The sequence below is a fragment of the Acytostelium subglobosum genome, assembly GCF_000787575.1.
Source record: "Acytostelium subglobosum LB1 DNA, scaffold: scaffold2, whole genome shotgun sequence".
NCBI classification, from domain to species: domain Eukaryota; phylum Evosea; class Eumycetozoa; order Acytosteliales; family Acytosteliaceae; genus Acytostelium; species Acytostelium subglobosum.
In genome coordinates, this window is record NW_012236530.1 from 192,083 (window position 1) to 213,813 (window position 21,731).

Consider the following 21,731-nt stretch of genomic DNA (forward strand, 5'->3'; position numbering starts at 1 on the left):
AAACATCCTCACTTTCGTTATTAATATGGTATGGTGTATTAATGGAGTCGTATTACTACATACACCACATTGATTGAATCATACTTATTATTATTTTGTGTTAGGATGGAATAAGTCCAGCCTTGGCAAATCATTAAACTTTTCCCAGGTAGACTGGATAAGAGTCAAAATCATACTGAGTCCCAGATATAACAATCTACCAAATGTTAATGGACATTGTATTGACTCCTAATATCACCAAGTATACAACAATCATTCGTATACCAAATGATGATGATATTGATCAATCATTCAAATTTGATGTCAATGATAATATTGTTGTCAAAGAACAAGAGAAGATTTATAGAGATGAATCAATGTTGGTCGATGAATTCGATAAGATAGTATTCATTGATATCAACAACTACAGTCTTATTGATTTAAATCGAGGCGACAAGAAATACATCATCTATTGTCCACTGGAATTGGATACTATCAAAGAAAGAATGGACAAATATACAGATACAAAGTCATATTATGAAGATACTTTGGAAGGCATAAAGACCTTTGGAGGTTCTCTCCGCTCCAAAACCTTTCAATTTACCTGCTTTCAAAACCATGGTCTAAATAGAGTGGAGAGGGACGAACTTGGTCAGTTTGCCAGATTGACAAACGATGAAGAGTCTAACTTTTTAAGAAACATTAGGATCATCGATGGACAGATCAACCTTTCACACAAAGAGTTGATAAATAATATACATAAATCAATGATCCTGGGCGAAGAGTAAAGCCAATCAATTTAATAAATTCAACTAAAATATTAATAAAGTGATTCCAGGGATAGTTCCAGCCCCACCACCAGACGCACCACCCATATTTTTTGAAGGCAGATGATCACATGACATTCTTTATCATTGACCATTGTAATAAATAGAGTATATAATTAGTCAATGGATTATAATATATTACAAGCGATAAAGTATGGACATAGTCAGATAGTGATGTCTACGAGTGATCAGACATTGACCGATCCTTTGGCTGTTGGTCCACACGGCCAGACCTACATGCACTATGCAGCAGAAGCAGGACATGTCACGATACTAAGATTGTTAACTACGACACGCAGTAGTGGTTGCAAGTTGAATGTCAATGCATTGGACAATGATGGATTGACTCCATTACATTGGGCATGTCTAGAAGGCAAGCATCTGGCGGTTCAATACCTGTTGGAGAGTGCTGGGGCCACTGTCAACCCACCCGACAACAACGGTGAGACTCCACTCTACTTGGCCTGTCTCAAAGGGTCACTACCATGTGTCAATCAACTCATCAAACACAGTGCATCAATCAATCAACAGACCAAGTCAGGGTATGTCTACATGTTCGATGTATTGAATGAATGGGTAGGCGCATCACTAACATGTCTTAACATCTACACAGCAACACTTCATTACACATCGCTATCATCAATAACAACTTGGAGTGCATCGAACGCCTGTTACAATGTGAAGCCGACATCAATTTGAAGAACAACGCTGGCAAGACACCTATGATGGTATGTGATGGAGTTGAGTGGAGTGCAGTGAGGATGAGGACACTAACTGACTTGATAACAATTAGTTATGGGAGGAGTCACCTCTGTCTGCAAGACACAAGTACTTGTTCAAATCAAAGAGTGATCTCATTCAATTGATCGAGCGATATGAACTGTCCATGGCTGAGAAGGATAAGAGGATACTACAATTGATGGAGACACAACAACAACAAGGTGGTGGCAGAGGAGTCCAAGCCCAGACTCAGACACAGACTCCTCAACAGACAAGACAACAACAACTGGATTATGAACAATGTGTGAAGAATGTTGATGATATCGCCGAGAGGATTGGAAGATTGAGAAGCCAACTCCACTCTCAAGCTCAATCGATCAATCAATCAATCAACAACTCTATCATTTAGTTAGGACAACGATGTTTGAGAGCCACATGTCAGCCTTGAGCTGCGAGATGATGATGTTCTCCACGTGGAACGGCGTCTTCTTGCACAGGTCGTCAAAGTCCTTCTTGGAGCGCTCCTTGCCATCGACCATCTGCAGCATGTGCATGTCGAGCCAGGCGATGTGCGACTCTTGCGCGGCAGTGTAGCCCGGTAGACCGATCACATAGTCCATGATATAGACCTTGCCGCCCGGGTTCAGCGACCTGCCCAGCGTGTTCAAGATGGCGGCGCTGCTCTCATCGTTCCAATCATGCAGGATGGACTTGAGGATGTAGCAATCGGCGGCGGGCACGCTCACAAAGAAGTCACCAGTCACCTCACTAAACCTTGGGTCCAAGTTCGCCTCATGTACATTCTTATTGATCACAGTTGGACGATCAAACGCAATGCCCTTCTTGATTGTTGGGTATGTCCTCAGTATCTCCTTCAGCAAGCTAGTGTGATGTGCGTATGTTAACATGTGCGCGCGCTAGACCATTCAATCACATTCATTAAACACTTCCTTACATTCCCTCTGATGCACCAACATCACAGACGACATTGAACTGCTTGAAGTCACCGAGCTCAGACAGACGTTTGACACTGTTGATTGTGATGGATGACATGGATCTCTTGAATATGTATTCATCGTCCGGATGCTTGGTGAGGAAGTCCCAATAGTCAACATAACCGGTGGCCTTTTGATACTGACACTTGCCAGTCTTGATGCTCTCCTCCAACGACTCCCAGCCCCTGTAGAAGCCCGGACCGCAGAAACAGAGCGTCTGGTCGCGTGTAAGTGGGTCCAACAACTCCATTGATAGTGGCGTGTGACCAAAGACGCCAGTCTTGGTGTCATCGATGATCTCACGGAACAATCCTTCGACGGCAGTTGAATGCATGAGACGATAGAGTGCGCTGGGATCTGCTCCCACCACTTTGGCTATTGCCTCTGCCGTGTTGATTGAGTCCTCATTCGGACCCAATGCCTTTGCCACGTCCAACTTTGCCAAGACATACATTGCCTGAGTGAACCTATGACCATGATAAGCATCCTGTAACGTCTTTAATCTTCCAGTAGATGGATATACCATTTGTTGTTTTTGTACTTGTTGCATTATTATTTATTATTATTTATTTAGTTTAATAATATTATTATTTTAGTAAATATTATTTATCACAATTTAATACAAATAATATATTATTAAGTCGATCAATATTGAATGTATTTATAACTCTCTCAATGATGTTCAAGAACATCTATGTCATCATTTGTGAGGGCGTCGATTCGATTGTCAGCAACACCAATCTGATCTAGTTGTTCAATTTACTTGATGTTGGGGGGTTGTTTGTGCGTCGTTTGGATGTTCATCACTTTGTAGGATCACATGACAAGCCAAACAGAATGTCTATTTTATACATTCTTTGATCGTTCCCTATTCTATATATTACAAATATTAATGGAGATTATTATTTCCAAATTATTATTATATTTAGATTGACAAAGTTGATACATTAATTAATTAATTAATCAATTTACAATATATGATGGTTCGATCAATCACTCACTGACTTGTAATTGACTGTTGTTGACGATACAACAACAAACAGTTATTACTACTCGCGATCGACGACAGATCAATATATAGTTATGATATTGATTGATTGAATAAGGAGCGAGACTTTATTGATTAATTAGACAACTGGCAATGGACTGAATATGACAGAGTTCAAATAGATGACGGTATTGGTTTCGATTGTAAAGCTCTCTCTCGTGGTGTATGGATCCTTCTTGATGGGAACAACAGTACTAATATCAATGTATGACTTGTAATCATCAGACATTGGAATGGAGATTGTTGTGATCAATGTTCTGCTTGCTGAGCCAACTTGACGGAAGATTGATACTGACGCAGGATTGACAGGTGCCTTGGCAAAGAGTCCAATGTTGAATGATCTATCTGCTCCTGATGCTTCAAAGTAGAACATCAGAGCGCTACCTGCTGGCATCTTCATTGAATGTGATCCAATCATGAAGTCATCTCGAACAAGGCCAACGTTTCCATTACTGGTGACATATTTCTGGGCATTGATCATCGTGGTCACCTTTGGGAGCAGGGCATTCTCTGGAAATACCTCCTTTGGGATGAAGGCTGCTTGGATCACATCGGCAGTACCTATTTCTTCAGATCTAATGGTCATGTACCATGCGAAGATGTCAGTGATCTTGTGGCCAGTCACTGAGAAGTCTGTGTTGTCCTTGTATGGCACCTCCCAATCTTCTGGAAATACGCAGTATTCGTATTGTTCTAACAGTTCAACATGCAGCCAACATCCTGGTCTCCTCTTTGGAATGCCATGGAAATGCAAATCAATCTTTTTTGGTCCTGGATTGGTGGATGCAATCATCAAGGGGAAGGCTTCGCTCACTAGTGAGATGTTCTGGTCGTTGAGGGTTGGACTTAACTTGAATGTTATGATACCAGCGGGAAGTCCTCCTATTGCTTTACCCTGTGGACTGTTACCTCGAGATCCACCAGTCTCGATCGTATCAATCTTGTTTCTCTGCATAGACTTTGGACCAATTGAATGCAAATAATAGTAGTTTTGAATGAACTTGACCTGAATGAGTTGTCCAAGGTACTGTTCATGGTTGGCATGTTGGAACATCTCCTCCGTTCTTTGATAAGTGATATAGTCCGGTTCATATTGTTTGCTATGGACTTTGTCGACTGCTTGCCAATCCACGAGGAAGCCAGCAGTCGGTGAGTACAACTTGCGAATGGGCTCTGCATAACTGCCAGAGGGGAACACCGATCCATCCATGCGCGACCACATGGCGACAAAGTCAAACACGGCAGGGATGATTGTGCGACGGAGTTGTATCACTCGATCAAACTTGTTCTGTCCAGCCATCGGACCTTCCTCGGGCTCAAGTGCAATCTTGGAGACAGCCAATTCAAATGTGTCACGAGCATGGTTGGAGTACTTGACCAGACATGTCTTCAAGTTCCGACTTTGAGCATCAATCACAGTGCTGTCGAATCCCCATTGAGTGGCGAACCTCTGGAACTGTGACTGAATCATAAAGTAGAAAGTGGCTGCCATGGTGTATTGAGGCAGTTCTGCAAGGTGTTTTGGGTTCGGATCAAAGTTGGTGTCGATGATCATTCGTAGATTGCTCTCGAGTGCTCTGAATGCTGTGCGTACAGTCTTGCGAGTTGTCTCTGTGTTGAGTTTGAGTTGACTCTCGACACTCTTTGCAAGATTAGCCAAGAGTGAACTGGTACCACGAAACCTGATCTTGACTTGTGCAGCGTCGTTTGACTCCAACGTTTTGCCAACAGCTCCTCTCAGATCATTCATGAACCAACTGTCGATGAACTGGGTCGAACTTGATTTGTCGATAAACGTTGCCATCATTGTGTTGATCGCGTTGACTGCATTTGGACAATCTGTTGGTGTGCATGCTGTGAGTGCCACCATTGCCGCCTTCAAGCCCTCCATGAACTTGGCACCATCGGCTGGGAGGTCTTGGAAGTATACAGCAGGTGTTGAATAGACTTTGTTGGTCGTTTGGGCCATCACCTCGAACCAACTACCCTTGTCAACTTGAATCTTGACCACTCTAGGCGCTCTTGGCTTTGGTGTGGCTTGAGCATGTGTCTGTTCAGTGATTTTAGGTTAGTACCTAGGTTTGATTGACTGACTTGGGGCATGATGTTTGTTTACTTACAATCGAGATTAACTCAAGACTCAACAAGAGAACGAGTAATAAACATAATAAATTCTTATTCATTCTACTATTTATGTTAAAATGGGACTATGGACATCGGTTTGATTACAAAGTATAGGTCTCGTATGTGATGAACTATTCGTTCGAATCAAGATATATGTTAGGGAGTCGACAGCATCATGTACCATTATGTGTTGATGTTCTGGAAATAGACTATTATTTGGTCGATGAGGACGACCCATCAACCTCAAAAGTCCAAAGTTGATCTGTTTTTGGATCAATTCCGTCTCATCGATCAATCTCATTTTTCTTCCCTAAATAGCCTTTTTGGATAGATTGATTAGTTGGTAGACATGGTACATAATAAATTATTCATGATTAATTATTAATAAACAAAAGGAACAACATCCATCCATCCATCACTCTTTAATGTTATATTGATATTGTTTAGATAGCAACCCAAACATTAACAATGATGACCAGAAGCATTCGCTTGCCATGGATTGATCATGACCATACACCCGGGGTTATATTATACACTTCTCCTTGACATACTCTCTGATGTTCCTATCGGTGAGACTGGACGCAATGTCGGCGTAGGAGCTGGAATCGCAAAGCACCAGACTGGGGTCCCTGGTGAAGTAGGGATGCTCGATGGCCTCCTTCGACGTGATGCGTGTGTTGGGATCGAAGCGAAGCAGTTGGCTCAGTAGATCGACCACCTCACGACTGATGCCCGCCAATGGATTGCCCTTGCTGTCGACGCGATCCGACACGATGGACTTGGTCGGGTTGAAGCGCAGGTCGATGTTCTGATTGGTGAAGTAGTTGGCATCTTTTGGCGCACACTCTCTAAAGTTGATGATCTGTCGCAGAAGAGACATGCGCGGCCCATTGACGCTGCCCAGACTGCCCTGTTGGTCGGTCATGAGGAGGCCCATCGACGTGCCCGACGTCAGCACGCCGTCGCCGCCCTGCTGGAGGTTGAGCAACGATTGTCCAAAGAGCATCTCTGCAATGATGCAGCCAATGCTCCACATGTCGATCGCTTTCCAGTCGAGGCTCTTTTGAGTGATGCCACAATTCAGGATGATCTCGGGCGATGAGTAGTTGGAAAAGGTTGGCGGGATCAGGATGGTGGTGGAGGCCATCACAGAGACACAGAGCTTGAAACTGCACAGCTTCATCTGGTAGTCGTCAAACAACAGGATGCTGGTGGGCTTAATGTCGCGATGCACCAGCTCCTGCGAGTGGAGATAGTGCACAACAGAGACCAGTTGGTAGGCGATGAACTTGACCGTCTTGGCGTCGAACGGCTTGTGCTTCTGCGCCGCCAGCAGAAACTCCAGGTCGTTGGGCACGAACGGCGACATCACGGCGCAGTACTTGCCCGCGTCGTCCTTTGTCATGTTGTCGACCGTGAGCAGATTGATGTGATTGAGCTTGGACAGTATCATTGACTCGCGGAATGCCGCCAAATCATTGTCAGTTGGCACCGATGAGTAGTACAGTCTACTTGGGGGTTGGAAGTTGATCTGTTTCAGAATGCACTGTGTATTCGACTTGGTGATAGCTCTAACAATATAGTTGTTCCTGTTTGTTCCTCTTCTTTCCTTGATTGTAAAGTCTAGGAGGGTGGTGGCAAGGTTAGCCTTGACTCGCGAGGAGTGAGTGAATGATCAAACATACCTTTGAAGGGGACGATAAAGTCATTCGTTGAAGCCTTGCTAAAGAATGAGGTGATGGTGTTCATCTTGATGAGGTCGAGGTAGGATTCTTGCTTGGCGGGGTTCTGCCTGGCCTTCATGTCCTCTAGCTCCTTCTCCAGTTGTCTGTTCTTTCGTCGTAGTTGTTCGGTCTCGTGCTCCTTCTTGGCTTGCTCCACGCGAACACTCGCCAACGCACCCTCCAGGTCGTGGATGCGATCGTTGCTCCTCGAGTGCTCGTCGGCATTGATCAGATATTTGCGCTTCTCCTCGGCCATCTGCCTCTTGGACTCGTCCAGCATCTGCTGCAGCTGCTCGTGATGTCGCTCGCTCTGGCGCAGTCGCGACTCCAAGTCGCGCGTGCGCTCGACCAGTGCGGCCTTCTCGCGCTGGGCGTGCTTGCTGCCTGCGTCCAACTCGTGCAGCTGGTTGCCCAACTCCTCACTTTGCTTGGCGTACTGATTGGCACGCTCCTCCGCCAGCTTGGTGCGACCGCGCTGATGCGCAAAGCTCTCATTCAGTGCCGTGTTGTTCTGTTGCAGGTCGTTGATCTGCTTGTGATAGTGATTGATGTTCTCCTGGTATTGCTGACGTTCATAATCCTGCTGCTCTTGGAACTCCTTCATACTCCTGATCAATGAGCCATTCTCCGTCTCTGACTTTTCCCTCTGTTGTTCCAAAGTCCTCAAATCCATCTCCAATCTCTGTATCCTATTCTCCATCTCTTGTCTAACTTCATCATTCTTTTCAACATTATCCTTATATCTTATATATTCATCTCTTTGTTTATCTAGTTCAGTCTATAATTGATTGATTGATTGATTGATTGAGTGAGTGAGTGGAATAGTCCCATTATGAGGGATGAGTCAGGAACATACCTCTAATAACTTCTTTGTTGCAGAGAATGTCTTGGCAGTCTCGAATATCTTCTTTGCTACATTGTTAACGATGAAACCATCAAATGGTTCACGACAAACTGGACATTCCACCGTCAATTTCGACTTCATCCTCATGTCAAAGTATGGTGCCAGACATGAATTACAGAAGCTATGTGCTATAATATTAATAATGTTATGTTAGTGCCACTCCACTTATTTGTTATTGTTCCAAACTCTAAAGATAACATACTACACTTCTTATCACCTCTTTTCTGGCCCACTGAGAACAGTGACACTATCTCCGATATCGTTTGTAGACATATATGACTGTTTGATTGTGATTGTGATTGTGCGTGTTTGCTAATGTTAGTACCCAACGAACTATTATTGTCCCGCTGGACTTGAAACCTACCATTCCAAGTCTTCAAAAGCTTTATCTTCTTCCTCCATTCTCTCTCACTCTCCCTGTATATCTCTCTCTTCTCTCTCTCTCTCACTATATATTTTTTCAGGTGTTTGTCTCGTCCTATTAATGAATGAAACCTGTATGTGTGACCTCTATATGTATCTCGATCTCTATCTCTATCTCAATCTCTATATCCCTTCTTATCGCATTGAGCCAACTGCCTTGTTATAAATTAATATATATGTTGTAATACTATTACTATTACTACTCTACTACTAACTAACAAACTAACTTGAAGATAGTACGTGACACAGACAAGCAAGCTCAGTGACCTATGTTTGTGTGAATAGAATAGAATAGAATAGATTAGATTGTTTGTGTTGTTGTGGTGTAGTTGTGTAGGTAGGGAGAATTATTATTGAAATTAATAGGTTGTGTGTGTGTATGTATGAGTGTGAATGTGTGTTGACACTTGACTATCAAAGTTGTTGTCGTGGTGAACCACTAACTCTTTCATACATTCATTCTCTTACCCCAATCAATTCAAATGTAATAAATAATAATAAAATAAACTTCACCCAATTACCCTTCACTTTACTTATTTGATCCTAACCCACTCACCCCACACGACCTTTGCCCACTTGATCCACTTTCCGGGTTTTTTGCGAACTCTTTGTTTTGCAACGACTTTGGGTCCTTGGAACCCACGTCCAACGGATCAATGACAAACAATGACATGTATGTCTTTTGGAATCATTCATTCAAAGATCAAAGGTATGATTCCAAAGTTGAAGATGAAGTGGAATACAAGAGGACCCTTGACATTACAAGGTCCTCCATTAGATATTGTTTATATTCAGTGTGTATCTATCACATTGAAATAATAATAACTGACTGGTTGACTGACTAGTTGTCATTGATTGACATTGTGATGTCCTCAGAGGAGGTAGTAGTTGATGTGGAAGTTGTGGAAGTTGTGGAGGGTGTTGGTAACTTGGTGAAATAGCTCAGTAGTGAGTTGGACTGTACAGGAGTGTTGGTCTTCTTTTTGGTTGGTGACTGTTTCTTCTTGTTGTTGTTGTTGGCTTTGGATGGTGATTGTGATGGTGTTGTATTGTTGGCATGGTCAGTGGCCAGTAGTGCTTCGGGTATGATTGGCAGTGGATACTTCTCGTCCAGTGTAGCCTGCAGGTCATGTTCAAACTGTTCCTTCACTGACCACACTCCTCCAGTCTGTACACAAGTCTCCCCAATCTTCTCCATTATCAACTTCCTCTTAATACCTGGATAAGTATCAAATATCATCTTTCCAATGACCTTTGCTGGTCTTTTCTTGTTGGCCATAACAAACTATGTTCAGGTGATGGAATGGTTCCATGTTAGGAGTCATATGCTTGAATGAATGAATGGTACACATACTTGAATGAGCATTGGTATCGCTGCCACGGGGAATGCTTGCTTGGAGTCTGTGTCTTTCTTGTCTTTGGTGGAGTGGCTGGCTGATTTGGCAAGGAGGTCGGCAATGATGATTGGACATTCGCCAACGAGTGACTCCACTGTGAATGTCTTGTAGATGTCCATCAGGAATGGATCGTTGGCGGTCGTCTCCACACTAGGATCAATGATAATCATTCTCTTCTTCTTTATCCTCTCATTCCTCTTTATCTTCTTCTTCTTGTTGTCTTTGTCTCCGCCACCTTGAGTTTGTGTATGTGTTGTACTTGGTATGATTACCATGTGATCTTCATTGTCACTCGCCGAGTCTTCGTCCTTTTCGATCCAGTTCTGATCGTCGTCGTCCTCTTCCTCTTCGGACTCGACTTCGTCGTCCGACGCGATGTTCTCGGCCTCCTCGTCGTCAGCCTCCCACTCATCGCCACTGTCATAGGAGTAATCAAACATGTGCGTGTCCTTGGAGAATGGCTTGCGACCATTGATCAACTTGGTCGCTCGTGAGAATGTGCCAAAGTAGCTCGGTCGCTGATTGTCGTGGAACTTGAGCAGCTTCAGACGCGACAGACGGCCGATCAGCTCTGGGTTGATGACCGAGCCAGGCAGCGCGCGCACGCGGAAGCGCAACGTTGGCGTGATGAGCTGCTTCTGGTTGAAGTAGGTGCGTGCGTCAAAGTGCACGGGCGTGTCCTGCTGGCGCACCAGCCGGTCGAACTGCTTCGCGTCCGAGTGGTGACGCTGCTTGAATGTGTAGACCTCCGAGTTGGGCGGCAGCTCGACGGGCTGGATGAACGCGTCCGACTTGGCCTGGTGATGCTTTGGCGCGTGCTCCGTGTTGACGGCAAAGAACTGTGTCAGCTTGGGTTGCTTCTTCTCCTGTTCCTCTTGCAGTCGCTTGCGTTCCTCCTCTTGCTGGCGTCGCTCATCCTCGCGCTTCTTCTTGGTGGCCTCGCGCTCCTCCTCCTTCTTGCGCTTCTCTTCCTCCTTCTTCTTGCGCTCATTCTCACGCTCCTCATCCTTTACGCGCCTCTCCTCTTCCTTCTTCTTTCGCTCATTCTCGCGCTCTTCATCACGCTGGCGCTTCTCCTCGTCCTTGCGACGCTTCTCATCCTCCTTCTTCTTGCGCTCAGCTTCACGCTCCTCATCCTTTTTCTTCTTCTCATCCTCCTTTTTCTTTTTCTCCTCTTCTCTCTTTCTTTTCTCCTCTTCCTTATCATCACGCTTCTTCTTCTTCTCATCCTCACGTTGTTTAACCTCTTCCTCTGTCAACTTCTTTCTCTTCTTTGTTGGTGTTGTAGTTGAAGTCGTTGTAGTTGACGCTATATAGTTTGTAGTCGTAGTTGTTGTTGTTGGCATTGCTGGTGATGATGATGATTGATCATCATCATTGTTGTTGGACATCTGTACATCATTGTTGTTGTTATTATTATTGTTGACGATCAATAATGAAGTGATATCTGTCTGTGTCATTCTCTGATTTGATAATGTATGATGTAGATGACTACACTGCAATACACTACACACCTATATCTTGACTAACTGAATGAGTACTGCTAATACAACAATGTTGTAATCTATCTCTCTCGACTCTGTTTCCCAACACTGCACTTTAGTCGTTCAACCTTTGGTGAACAATTAATTCAAAAAAAAGGAGGGAAGTATGTTGGGCGAGGGCAAGGGTTAGAGAGAGGGTAGGGTTAGGGCAAGGGTAGGTCAGGGTTAGGGTTATGGAAAGGGTAGGTATGGAGAATGACGATGGAATGAATGATGGATTTATTTGGATGTAATTGGCGGCGTTGTTGAACCGACAACGGATCCTGGTGTTGATGAAGTTGAGGCGGAAGATGACCTTTGATGATGTGGATGGCCAGCAGAAGCAGAGGTAGGCTTGAACTTCTCATTGAATAGTGCTACATATTTGTCACAGTTGTCCAATTGATTGGATTGCTCAAAGAACTTGTAGACGGTGTAAAAGAGTGTGTCGTCATTCTGTTGTGAGGCGTACAATAAAAAGACGTTGACATGGGCGTTGTACTTCTTCATCGTGCTGCGCATGTAGCGCAATGCCAGCAACACCTGCTTCTTCTCCAACAGCGTCGAAATGATCACGTCCTGTTGATTCAATCGCTTGAACATGTCCAACGACAGCTGTAGTGCAGGTGGATAACTCTCGCCAATTGCCAACAGTTTGATCGCAATGCTCTCAGAGTCCTCCACAACATTATATTGTAGGAATCGATGAAGTTGTGAGAACCTTGATATGTTTGGACTATGTTAGTGTGTGACTTGAAATCATTCCAGATGACTGACTGACTTACATTTGATTGTCAATGAACAAACTGATTAGCAATGTGTACAACTTGTCTGATCGACCACAGTACTTGAAGTTGAGTGAGCGGATGTACTCGGTGACGACGGCGATGAGGAACTTGGAGTCCATCTCGGCCTGCCTCAGGGCCTTCTTTTGCTCCTGTGGCGTGCGTGTCTTGCACTCCTTGATGTCCTGTATCTTGTGAATTAACGATTCGTAGATTGGATAGAATACATGTTCGTGAAGGTCTTCAGAGTTGACGATGATTGTTGTAAGACCTCTCGTTGCAATCTTTGTCTGAGTTGCAGCGGACTGCGACTGTGACTGTGATTGTGTTTGTGATTGTGATTGTGATAGTGCATTGTTGTTGTTGACGCTGGCTGCATGTTGCACATGTGGCAAACCTTGTGAAATGTTGTCGCTTGACGTGTCATTGCTGGTTCTCAGTGCATTGGCGGCGCCTCTGCTACTGCTCAGACTGACTCCGTTGGAAGGACGCGTTGTTGACGAGGGCGGTGGCACGAACCTTGGCTTCTGCGCCAATGAATCCTGTCTCAGACTGCCGCCCAGGTTAGTGGTAGTGGTCGACTGTGCCGCCAGATCTGTCGATGACGCTGACGACTTTAGTAGTGTGGAGCTGCTGCCCAGTGATTGCTTGAGGTTCTCAGAGCTGCCACTCTTGTTGAGATGTTGGTAGAGCATCTGTGTATGGTTCTTGCCAGCGTTTTGCACCAGGTCGTTGTTGAGCGAGTCGAAGATCTTGCCCAGGGTCTCGAGCGACTCTGATCGATACTCAATGATATACCTGATGTGCTCAAACAGTGCCAGCTTGGCGCCCATGCTAGAGCGCAGCTGGAGGAATGGGATGATCTTGTGTGTGTCCACCTGGAAGAAGTTGGAGATCTTCTCAAAGTTGAGCGTCACCTCGTACCAATGTCCGTTGGCCGTGTCATAGATGTAGTTGGGCGAGATGAAGCGCCATGTGTCCAGATAGAGTTGTTGCTGCTGTTGTTGTTGCTGCTGTGGGTGATGCATGCTGAGCTGCTGGAGCGAGCCCGACGAGCTAGAGTGCGTGAGTGAAGTCGCAAGCACCATGGGGATGGCCGAGATGGGGAAGTTCTCGGGGTCCTTTAGCATGTTGGGATCGTACACCATCGACACCTTGTACTGATTGAAGTGCATGATGATTATGTTGTCGACGAAATGAATAGAGTTGGCACCCGACATCAACAGCTTGATGTGTAGCGTGCGGTACACCACCTCAGAGTTGAGCTGGTAAATGGCCATTTGATTGCGATCCGTGAACACACATATATTCTTGCCGCTGAGCACCGAGAGATACAATCCATTAAGGTCCAAAGGGCCCGGACTATCCACTGCGAACTTTGCCAATCGTTCAATATAAGTAGGTGTGAACTTATAAGGCTGTATCGTGTTTCCAGCGCCTCCATAAGTCAATACAATCGATGCCTTGGCCTGTACCATGTAATGCGTGAACATTAGTATGTTGATTGATTGTATGATTGATTGAATGTGTTGAGTGGACGAGTGGACATACGGAAAAGACAAATGTATGTATCTTGTGCTTGACGTCTTTGGCTAGTTTGCATTGGATTTCAATCTGTGCAGAGTTGATCTGATAGAGTTCGAGTGATATGTTTGTGATGACAAGTAGAGTGTCAAGCTTTGATGATAAGAAATAACATCCCAATATTGTTGTGCCCTTTGTTGACTTGTATCTTGTCTGTAGTATAACTCTACGTCCATCATGCAAGTTAAGTATTTCCTAAAGTTGGTTGTTTCATTGATTGAATGAATGAATGTCAGATGACTCCTAATCAAACATTATGATGTCGGACATCATAGTACACATACTATATCAGTATCATTGAATTGAGCTGCAGCGTATATTCCACTGGCTGAGAACTTGACATCCTTTATAGGTTTGTCCGAGCTATTGAGTTTGATTGAATGAATGAGTATGTGAGATGATGATGTTATCCGATCCAAACATACCAATAGAATCCACGATCCTTTGAGTTTGTCAATGGTATATATCCAAAGCCACTGCTTGTTGACAGTACAATGACATTTTGATTGGTATCCAATGAGAGGAACGTCTCATTCGGTTCAATCTTAATACCTAGAGGTCGCAACTCTACAGACATCCTATCAAATATAATATATATATATAATAGAAAGTATATATATAATATTAACAAGCTATTTATTACAAGATAACTTAAGTGTTTGAGTGTGAATGAGGGAAGATGCCAAGATCAATGAAGTTGGGATGTTTTGGTGTGTCTTGTCCTTTGCAACACCAATTCGAAAATTCGATCCCTAAACTGTTCATGAATAAAATATCTTGTTTTGGTGTTGGTCATTCATTCAAATTGTGAAGTCAACGCGCATGTCTGTTCAAATCAACAAAGTCCTCAAGGTTTATTAATATTACTATCATTGATATAACTATTACTTCCACCACTACTGAGTGATCTGAGTAGACTGTCTTCGAACCATATACTCTCACGTTTCTCTCTCTCCAGGTTATACAACAATGCTTCCAACTTGTTGTTGTTCTTTTGAGGTTGGATGTTGTTGTTACTACTACTGATGATGCTGCTACTACTTCGATTGTTGTTGATTCTTAAATGTTTGACCTCTGGTTGATTGATTGGAGGTGATGATGTTGAATAGTCCCTCTTCCTTGATCTCATCGTATTGGCCATGTCATTGAATGTGTCCATCGGTGAGCCACCATCAAGGTCTTCCAAAGTCAGCACGTCATCATCATGTTGTTGACCATTGCTATATGTTGTCGTTGTCGGTCTGTTGTCATTGATACTATTACTACTGATATGTGTTGATGATGATTGAATGTTGCTGGATGGTAACAAACCAATTGTTGCCATATCCTTTGTTGAATGTGTTAGATGACTCGTTGGCAATGAAGCCAAGTGTGTCATCAGGTCGGGATGGTAGTAACAATTGAGTAGAGGTATGGTACTGATCTGATGTGATATGACCAACTCAATGATCATATGCCATGGTAGTGGTAAACTATACTGCGCTGGGAGGTCTAGGATGGGTTGGTGTGAATGATTGAGCGATGGAAGTGATAGAGGGAATTGATGGAAACATACTTTGTAGTTTAAGGTCATATTGTTGAAGGATCTGCCTGACTTGTGAGATGAGATATTGAGTGGTGAGCTTGTCGGCAAAGCGTTGGAACCAGGCTTGGAACATGTCCACGACGTTGATGTCACCTGTTAGTGCCAGACTCTTGTAGCCATGTGTTCGAAGGCTGTCCTCAACTGATATATGATGATGGTCGACCATTGATGCTATCAAGTTACCAAGCTGACTGGGTAGTGATGGTATCTTGATTGAGTTGAGTGCTGTTGTGATTGATGTAAAGTTGTTGTCCGAGTTCCATTGGGTGCTGGTTTGGGCATTGCGCGTGAACTCTGGAATGGGCCACTGGATGGCTTGCAGCACGGGGTCCGTCACAAGTGTGGCGAGCTGCTGCACGAGCTCATTGTAGTATGTGATCAATGCGCTTGGTGTAATGAGGTTCATCTGGCTGGACAGCTCCTCGGGTTGCACAGTGAGCTGGTGGTAAGGTCGCAGGAGGTCGGCCAACTTGGTCGAGATTACGTTGTCCATGATGGACGACAGCGGCATAATGTCCACTGATTGGATTGGAGGAGTGTTGCTCGCCAGCCACACTAGTGTCTTGATGATCTGCTGGCGCGAAGAATGACTGTACAGGGTGCCGAGGTCGAGGTCGGTGATCTGCCATTCGCTCACGACCGTTGCCCATTGTTCGCTGTTCTTATCGATGAATTGGTTGATGTTGGCACGCACCTGCTCTTGTTTGGCGTAGATGTTCTCAGTCGTTCCAACAAACATTATTGGCACACGTCTACTATTGTCGCCGCCTAGAATAACACCACGCGCGATAGCGTTGAGTAGATTGGCCAGGCGCTGCTCATTCTCCAATGTGAACGTATCATTGAATTGGAACAATATGCAACCAGTGCCACGAGCCAAGAGTGGCTGTTTGTCTGTAGACTTGCGTCCACAAGTCTCCAGGACGACAAAGTTGACTGGCTTCTTTGATAGCTTCCTCGTGACGTTCTTTTGCTTTGTTGTGTGAAGGTATTGTATCTGCAGTTGCTCCAGCTTGAACAATGGCTTGCCTGGCTGGGTCGTTGATGATGTCGAGGTGATGTAGTGTTTGATGGCTTGTCCAAGATGGTCATCGACTGCAATCGATGATGATGATGGGGTAGAGTACAACATCTTCCAATATATCTTGCTCTCGCTCTGATTATTCTTGGCCAATGATTGATAACAATAGAATGGTATGTTGATTGGTTTGCTGTCAATGTAGTCATTGTTGTCGTTGATCATCTCTATATCTGTGTCATCCAACAATGATTGTGAAGGCTTGGTATTCATCATGATCAATGGTGGTGTGACCAGCTCTGTCTCTGCTGCCACAGCATTGTGGAACACAATCTGTTCAATTGATTGCATCTGATTGATTGAGTTGAAGTACTGCTTCGACTGTGATCGCCACTGTCTAAGCATGTAGCTCATCATCGCATCGTTGGCCTGAGGGGGCATGTTAGTCATCGGCGTGATATTACGTGATGTTGAACAACACAACAAGATCATACCTTCTCTTGATAGGGCCTGTGTATCTTGAGGACGGGTGCGCTTAGTGATGTCTTGGACTTGACTACTATGGCCAGTTGCTGGTCTGCAAGCTTGTTGATCTCTGTTAGAGGGAATGGATGGGTATCCTTTGATGAGGACAGCATAGACTTGTCCTTCTCGACATAGGGCGTCATCAACACCATTGGTGATTCGGGCACTGTTGGCTTCATCACGGAGATAGCCATTGGTGTGTAGGTTGGTGTCGAAGATAAGCCTGCAGTGGAGGAGGCGGGAGCGCCAGGTGTCTTGAACAGGTCATTGAGTGCAGGAGTTGATAAGCGCATGGGAGATATCAAGTCGACACCCGATGCAGGCGCAGGTGTATTTAGCACCATACTGTCAACGTCGTTGCTCTGTTGTCTGTGTGCAGGTGTCTTGTCAACTTGAATACCTGAGCCAGGAGTGAAGTCGAACGCGCTGGATGATGGATTCTTGACAGGCGTTGCCGATATGATGTTGATGGCTGGTGTGTCTTGGGACGATGTTGATGCCGTTGACTGTTTCTCCTTGTCATCATCCTTTGGTGGTTGACTGTTCACGCCAAACTGTGAGAACAAAGGTGACGCCGACGACGGCAGTTGTGTAACCTTGTCATTGTCGCCAGTTTGATTGATCGTCGTCGACGACAAAGACGTTTGACCTGGACCAAATGCTGTTATGGATGATGGTGATGCTGTTGTTTGGAATAATGATGGTTGTGGCCTTGCAAATACACTATCTGTCGTCGAGGTACTTGTGGAGGTAGTAGCCGATGAGGTAGCTTGTTGTTGTGTTGGAGATTGGATTGATTGTGATGCGACCTGAGGTGTTGTGGAGGCAGCTGCTGGCTTTTGTTTGAGTGTTGTTGGTGGCGGGGAGGTCACACCAGGTGGCTGCTTCCTGATCACAGAGGGCACGTGTGTGGACACTGGTGACCTGACCAACACTGGGGCTGCGACATGTGCAGCAGGAGGAGGAACATACTCATCAATACCCAAGAACTGACAATATGCCTTTGTGATCTGCTCAGGCACATCGATTGTCTGCTGGAAGGTCTTGGGTGCCTTGTTGAGCAGCACCTGTGACACTTTGGGACCAGGGTCACCCGTTGATATATGATCGCCCTTGAATATGATCTGATCGGAATCGCCAATAGTCAGTCCAAGGTCGGTGACAAACTGTGCCGCCTCATCTAGCGAGCTGAAAAGGAGCCCGGCGGCAAAGTCGCTCACGGGGTACGGCTGTCCCCTCGCGCCAAACGCCTTGGACATGCGCATCAACGCGGTGATGCGCACACGGTTGAAGAACTGATGAATGAAGCAGCCCTGCAGGTAGGTGCCCTTCATAATGAGCTTGAAGAACCTGCTATAGTTCTCCAATCGATAGGCCTTTGATATCTCAAAGGCGAACTTGACAAAGGGGTGCTGCTGGATCTCCTTGGGGATGGTGATGAGGAACGAGACGAGGTCGCGCGCAGGTATGTCGGCAAACGTCAGGTTCAGGATGATGTAGGCGCGGAACTCGGCTTCGTTGCGGTACGTGTGGCCCGTGGCCTTGTAGTGGTCGTCGTAGAAGATCTTGAGCGACGTGAGACACTTTGAAAGCTGCTCCCAGTTCTGCTGCTTGTTGAAGTCCTCCTGGCTGGCCTCGCACAGGAAGTGGTGGCTGAGTATGTGGAAGCGCACGCAGCGCTCGTGGATGTCGATCGATGTCTCGTCCTGGCAGTGCTGGCTCGTGAGGTCCTGGCGCAGCGAGCGACTGCGATCGCGAATAAAGTTCTGGATCTCGCTGAACCTGGCATCCTTGCGATCGACAATGTTGTGTGATAGATGGTCCATGACCTTGGCCAGGATGTGGGGCGGACGTATCTCCTCAGGTGCAATCTCTGATTGCTCGGCAGTGTTACGTCGATACTTCTTGACCAACACTAGCTCGCCCGTTGGCATCCTCTCCAGATTGTTGACGTCCTTGGACACCTCGCGCAGTGCCTTCTCCTTTGCAGGACAGAACTCAAGACATGTTCCAACCTTGTTACCATCAGTCGATGGTACTATTCCATCTGCAGCAGCAACAGCATGGCTTGTAATGTATGTTGTTGATGATGGCGTTGGTTGATGATGAGTTGCCAATGCTTGATCTGGGGACATCATTGATTGAGGTGTTGCGAATGCTGTTGGCAATGTTGTTGTTGTTGTGTCTTCATCATCGCCATTATCATGGTCAAGGTCGTATTCTTGTTGTGTTTCGCCAGCATCATCAACATCATCAAAGTGATCATTAGCATCATCTTCCTCTGCACTGCCACCATCATCATCGTCAGCCTCTGCACCATCATTATGTTGTTGCTCTGGTGACAACAGACTACTCATGTCTGTCAGCCTTGTTGATGGTGAGGGCGGGGCAGCTGCCCTCTTACTCTGTAGCAGGAACCTAAGTTCGCGCTCTTGAGACCTAAGTTTCAAACTGTCGTCCAGTGGTCTGATCGCATCACCACCGGCGTGGTTATCTGTTGTTGCTGCCGTTGCTGTCGTTGTTGTTGGGGCGACAGCTGGCGTGGCTGTAGTCGCTGAGTCCATACCATGATCACTTGATTGAATGTATTGTTTAACTATAATCGGATAGTCTTCGAATGTCTTTACTCTAATCTTTGCTTGCTTGGCTTCATCCTATATATACCCGCATATTAGTAAGGGTTGGTTTGGGACTAGGCGTGGTCCACACAAACATACCTTTGTCGTGTACTCAACTATCGCGTGATACTTTGGACCCTTCTTAATGAGTTGAATCGGTGAGGCCAGTGTACCGTGTTGACTAAAGAGCTGTGTGAGCGCTGTCCTTAGTCTGTTGACATCGTTGGTCATCTTTAGATTGGTGATGTAGAGCTTGGTGGGTGACTTGATCGCCTTGGCGCTGTGTATTGTTGTTGTTGGCGGTATGGGTGCACCCATAGGATGTGCTCCTGGCTTTGGCTTAATACTCCTTGGTATGAAAGGCGCTGCGGCAGCTGACATTTGTGTGCTGCTATGTGATGAAAATGATATTGGTATTGATGATGATGCTGCGCTGTTGCCTTCTGTCAAGTTTGATGATCCGACAATCGATTGAATAGGTTGTGGTCTTAACATTGACAGAGGTGTTGATGATGATGTCGATGATGATGATGTTGGTTGTATGTTGAATGCAGAACCGAATGCAGAACCGAATGCAGAACCGAATGCTGGCTGTGTCGTGCTCGTCGTTGTTGTAGCTGTTGTGTTGGGTTGATGAATGCCGAATGACATTGTACCAAATGCACTTGGAGTCTGTGAGCTCATTGAAGTCAATGAGCCAAACACTGATGATCGAGGTGCTGTTGAATGATGGGTATCAGTTTGTTGAGGTGTCATCGTCGTCGACATTGAGGTCAAACTTCCAAACACTGATGATGTAGCAGGAGGTGCTCCCGTCATCGTTGGAGTCGTAGTCGCACCATTCGAATTCATCGCTGAGAATCCCCTATTCCACTCCATCTTTGGGATTCGCGATCAATGTGATATGATATGCTGATCCTACAACTACTACTACAACTACTACACTTTAATGTAAAAGAATGAATGAATGACTTGACTTTAAAACTAGTTTTGTGAACAACTCACCTAGTTACAACTTCCAAATTTGGAATCCAATCTAGTCTAGACCAGAGGTCATCCACTAGAAAGAATGATGTTTATTGGATAAACAGTAAGAGAAGAACTAATGAATAAGGTTGTTGTAACCATTACATTGAACTTCCTCTATCTATGATTGAAGTTGACAAGTCGTCCATCTGATCACCAAACAAAAGTGAAGTTCAAAGTGATTGGGTGAAATGAAATTTGAATTTGAATTTCCCTCGCATCGAAATAACGGTTGAGTTCAAAATGGTCGTTGGTTAGATGTGGTCCACATGTTACTGTGACACCTGTCCTACTACTCATCTCATTGCCATTACTCTCACTCTCTACTACTTCTACACATACATATACAATACATATACATACTTAAACTTATACAAACATCAATAATAAACAACACATTGACATGTATCACTCACCTCGTTGATCTGCCTTTTTGTCTCACTACTGCTGATGAGTTACTCCATGGAGTTTGAGTTATGATATCAATCAATGAGTGAGTACTACTTGACATTCTAATTGCACCACCATTTGCTGCTTACTTACACTATCATCTTCTTCTCTTCATCCCTTCTCTTTTACCTTCTCCTTGAAGCCCGCTGTGTGGTCCTTGTCCAAGTCAGTGTTCACCACCTGTGTCTCCACGTTGCCATGAACATCTGTCACCGTCTAGACAGACGTCCGACGTGCTGCCACAGCCATGTTGACCACAGCCCAGAACCTCTGTCACCATCTAGACAGACGCCACGTTGACAAGCGCTGCCAAGTTGTCGCCAAGCTGCCTACAGCCCAGAACCTCTGTCTCCAACTTGACTGACTGCTGCCGTGCAGCCATTGACCATGAGCCTCTGTTTCCATCTGTACAGTCGTTCGCCATGTTGCCATGTTGCCATGCTGCCATGCTGCCATGCTGCCAATGTGTCCACTGG

The 21,731-nt window shown here is 45.2% G+C and overlaps 7 protein-coding genes across 7 annotated transcripts; 1 reads left to right on the forward strand and 6 right to left on the reverse strand.

Annotated features, from left to right (window-relative positions):
* Positions 1-980: 980 nt before the first annotated feature.
* SAMD00019534_008570 (hypothetical protein) lies at positions 981-1,834 on the forward strand (the record flags this gene model as incomplete). The annotated part of the gene is made up of 3 exons (XM_012902824.1): positions 981-1,348; positions 1,420-1,534; positions 1,748-1,834. 3 exons carry the CDS (start codon positions 981-983, stop codon positions 1,832-1,834), a joined length of 570 nt encoding a protein of 189 aa, XP_012758278.1.
* A 93-nt stretch (positions 1,835-1,927) lies between these two features.
* Positions 1,928-2,975, reverse strand: SAMD00019534_008580 (hypothetical protein; the record flags this gene model as incomplete). Its single annotated transcript, XM_012902825.1, has 2 exons — positions 1,928-2,408; positions 2,482-2,975. 2 exons carry the CDS (start codon positions 2,973-2,975, stop codon positions 1,928-1,930), a joined length of 975 nt encoding a protein of 324 aa, XP_012758279.1.
* Positions 2,976-3,648: 673 nt separating this feature from the next.
* SAMD00019534_008590 (hypothetical protein) lies at positions 3,649-5,752 on the reverse strand (the record flags this gene model as incomplete). The annotated part of the gene is made up of 2 exons (XM_012902826.1): positions 3,649-5,619; positions 5,690-5,752. 2 exons carry the CDS (start codon positions 5,750-5,752, stop codon positions 3,649-3,651), a joined length of 2,034 nt encoding a protein of 677 aa, XP_012758280.1.
* Positions 5,753-6,216: 464 nt separating this feature from the next.
* On the reverse strand, positions 6,217-8,723 carry SAMD00019534_008600 (hypothetical protein; the record flags this gene model as incomplete). The annotated part of the gene is made up of 5 exons (XM_012902827.1): positions 6,217-7,316; positions 7,379-8,195; positions 8,274-8,449; positions 8,524-8,600; positions 8,686-8,723. The coding sequence occupies 5 exons, from the start codon at positions 8,721-8,723 to the stop codon at positions 6,217-6,219; spliced, it is 2,208 nt and encodes a 735-aa protein (XP_012758281.1).
* Positions 8,724-9,585: 862 nt separating this feature from the next.
* SAMD00019534_008610 (hypothetical protein) lies at positions 9,586-11,601 on the reverse strand (the record flags this gene model as incomplete). Its single annotated transcript, XM_012902828.1, has 2 exons — positions 9,586-10,029; positions 10,099-11,601. 2 exons carry the CDS (start codon positions 11,599-11,601, stop codon positions 9,586-9,588), a joined length of 1,947 nt encoding a protein of 648 aa, XP_012758282.1.
* Positions 11,602-11,904: 303 nt separating this feature from the next.
* SAMD00019534_008620 (hypothetical protein) lies at positions 11,905-14,610 on the reverse strand (the record flags this gene model as incomplete). The annotated part of the gene is made up of 5 exons (XM_012902829.1): positions 11,905-12,385; positions 12,450-13,918; positions 14,001-14,228; positions 14,318-14,396; positions 14,459-14,610. The coding sequence occupies 5 exons, from the start codon at positions 14,608-14,610 to the stop codon at positions 11,905-11,907; spliced, it is 2,409 nt and encodes an 802-aa protein (XP_012758283.1).
* Positions 14,611-14,880: 270 nt separating this feature from the next.
* On the reverse strand, positions 14,881-20,598 carry SAMD00019534_008630 (hypothetical protein; the record flags this gene model as incomplete). Its single annotated transcript, XM_012902830.1, has 5 exons — positions 14,881-15,524; positions 15,589-17,065; positions 17,131-17,822; positions 17,904-19,815; positions 19,879-20,598. 5 exons carry the CDS (start codon positions 20,596-20,598, stop codon positions 14,881-14,883), a joined length of 5,445 nt encoding a protein of 1,814 aa, XP_012758284.1.
* Between the last annotated feature and the right edge of the window lie 1,133 nt (positions 20,599-21,731).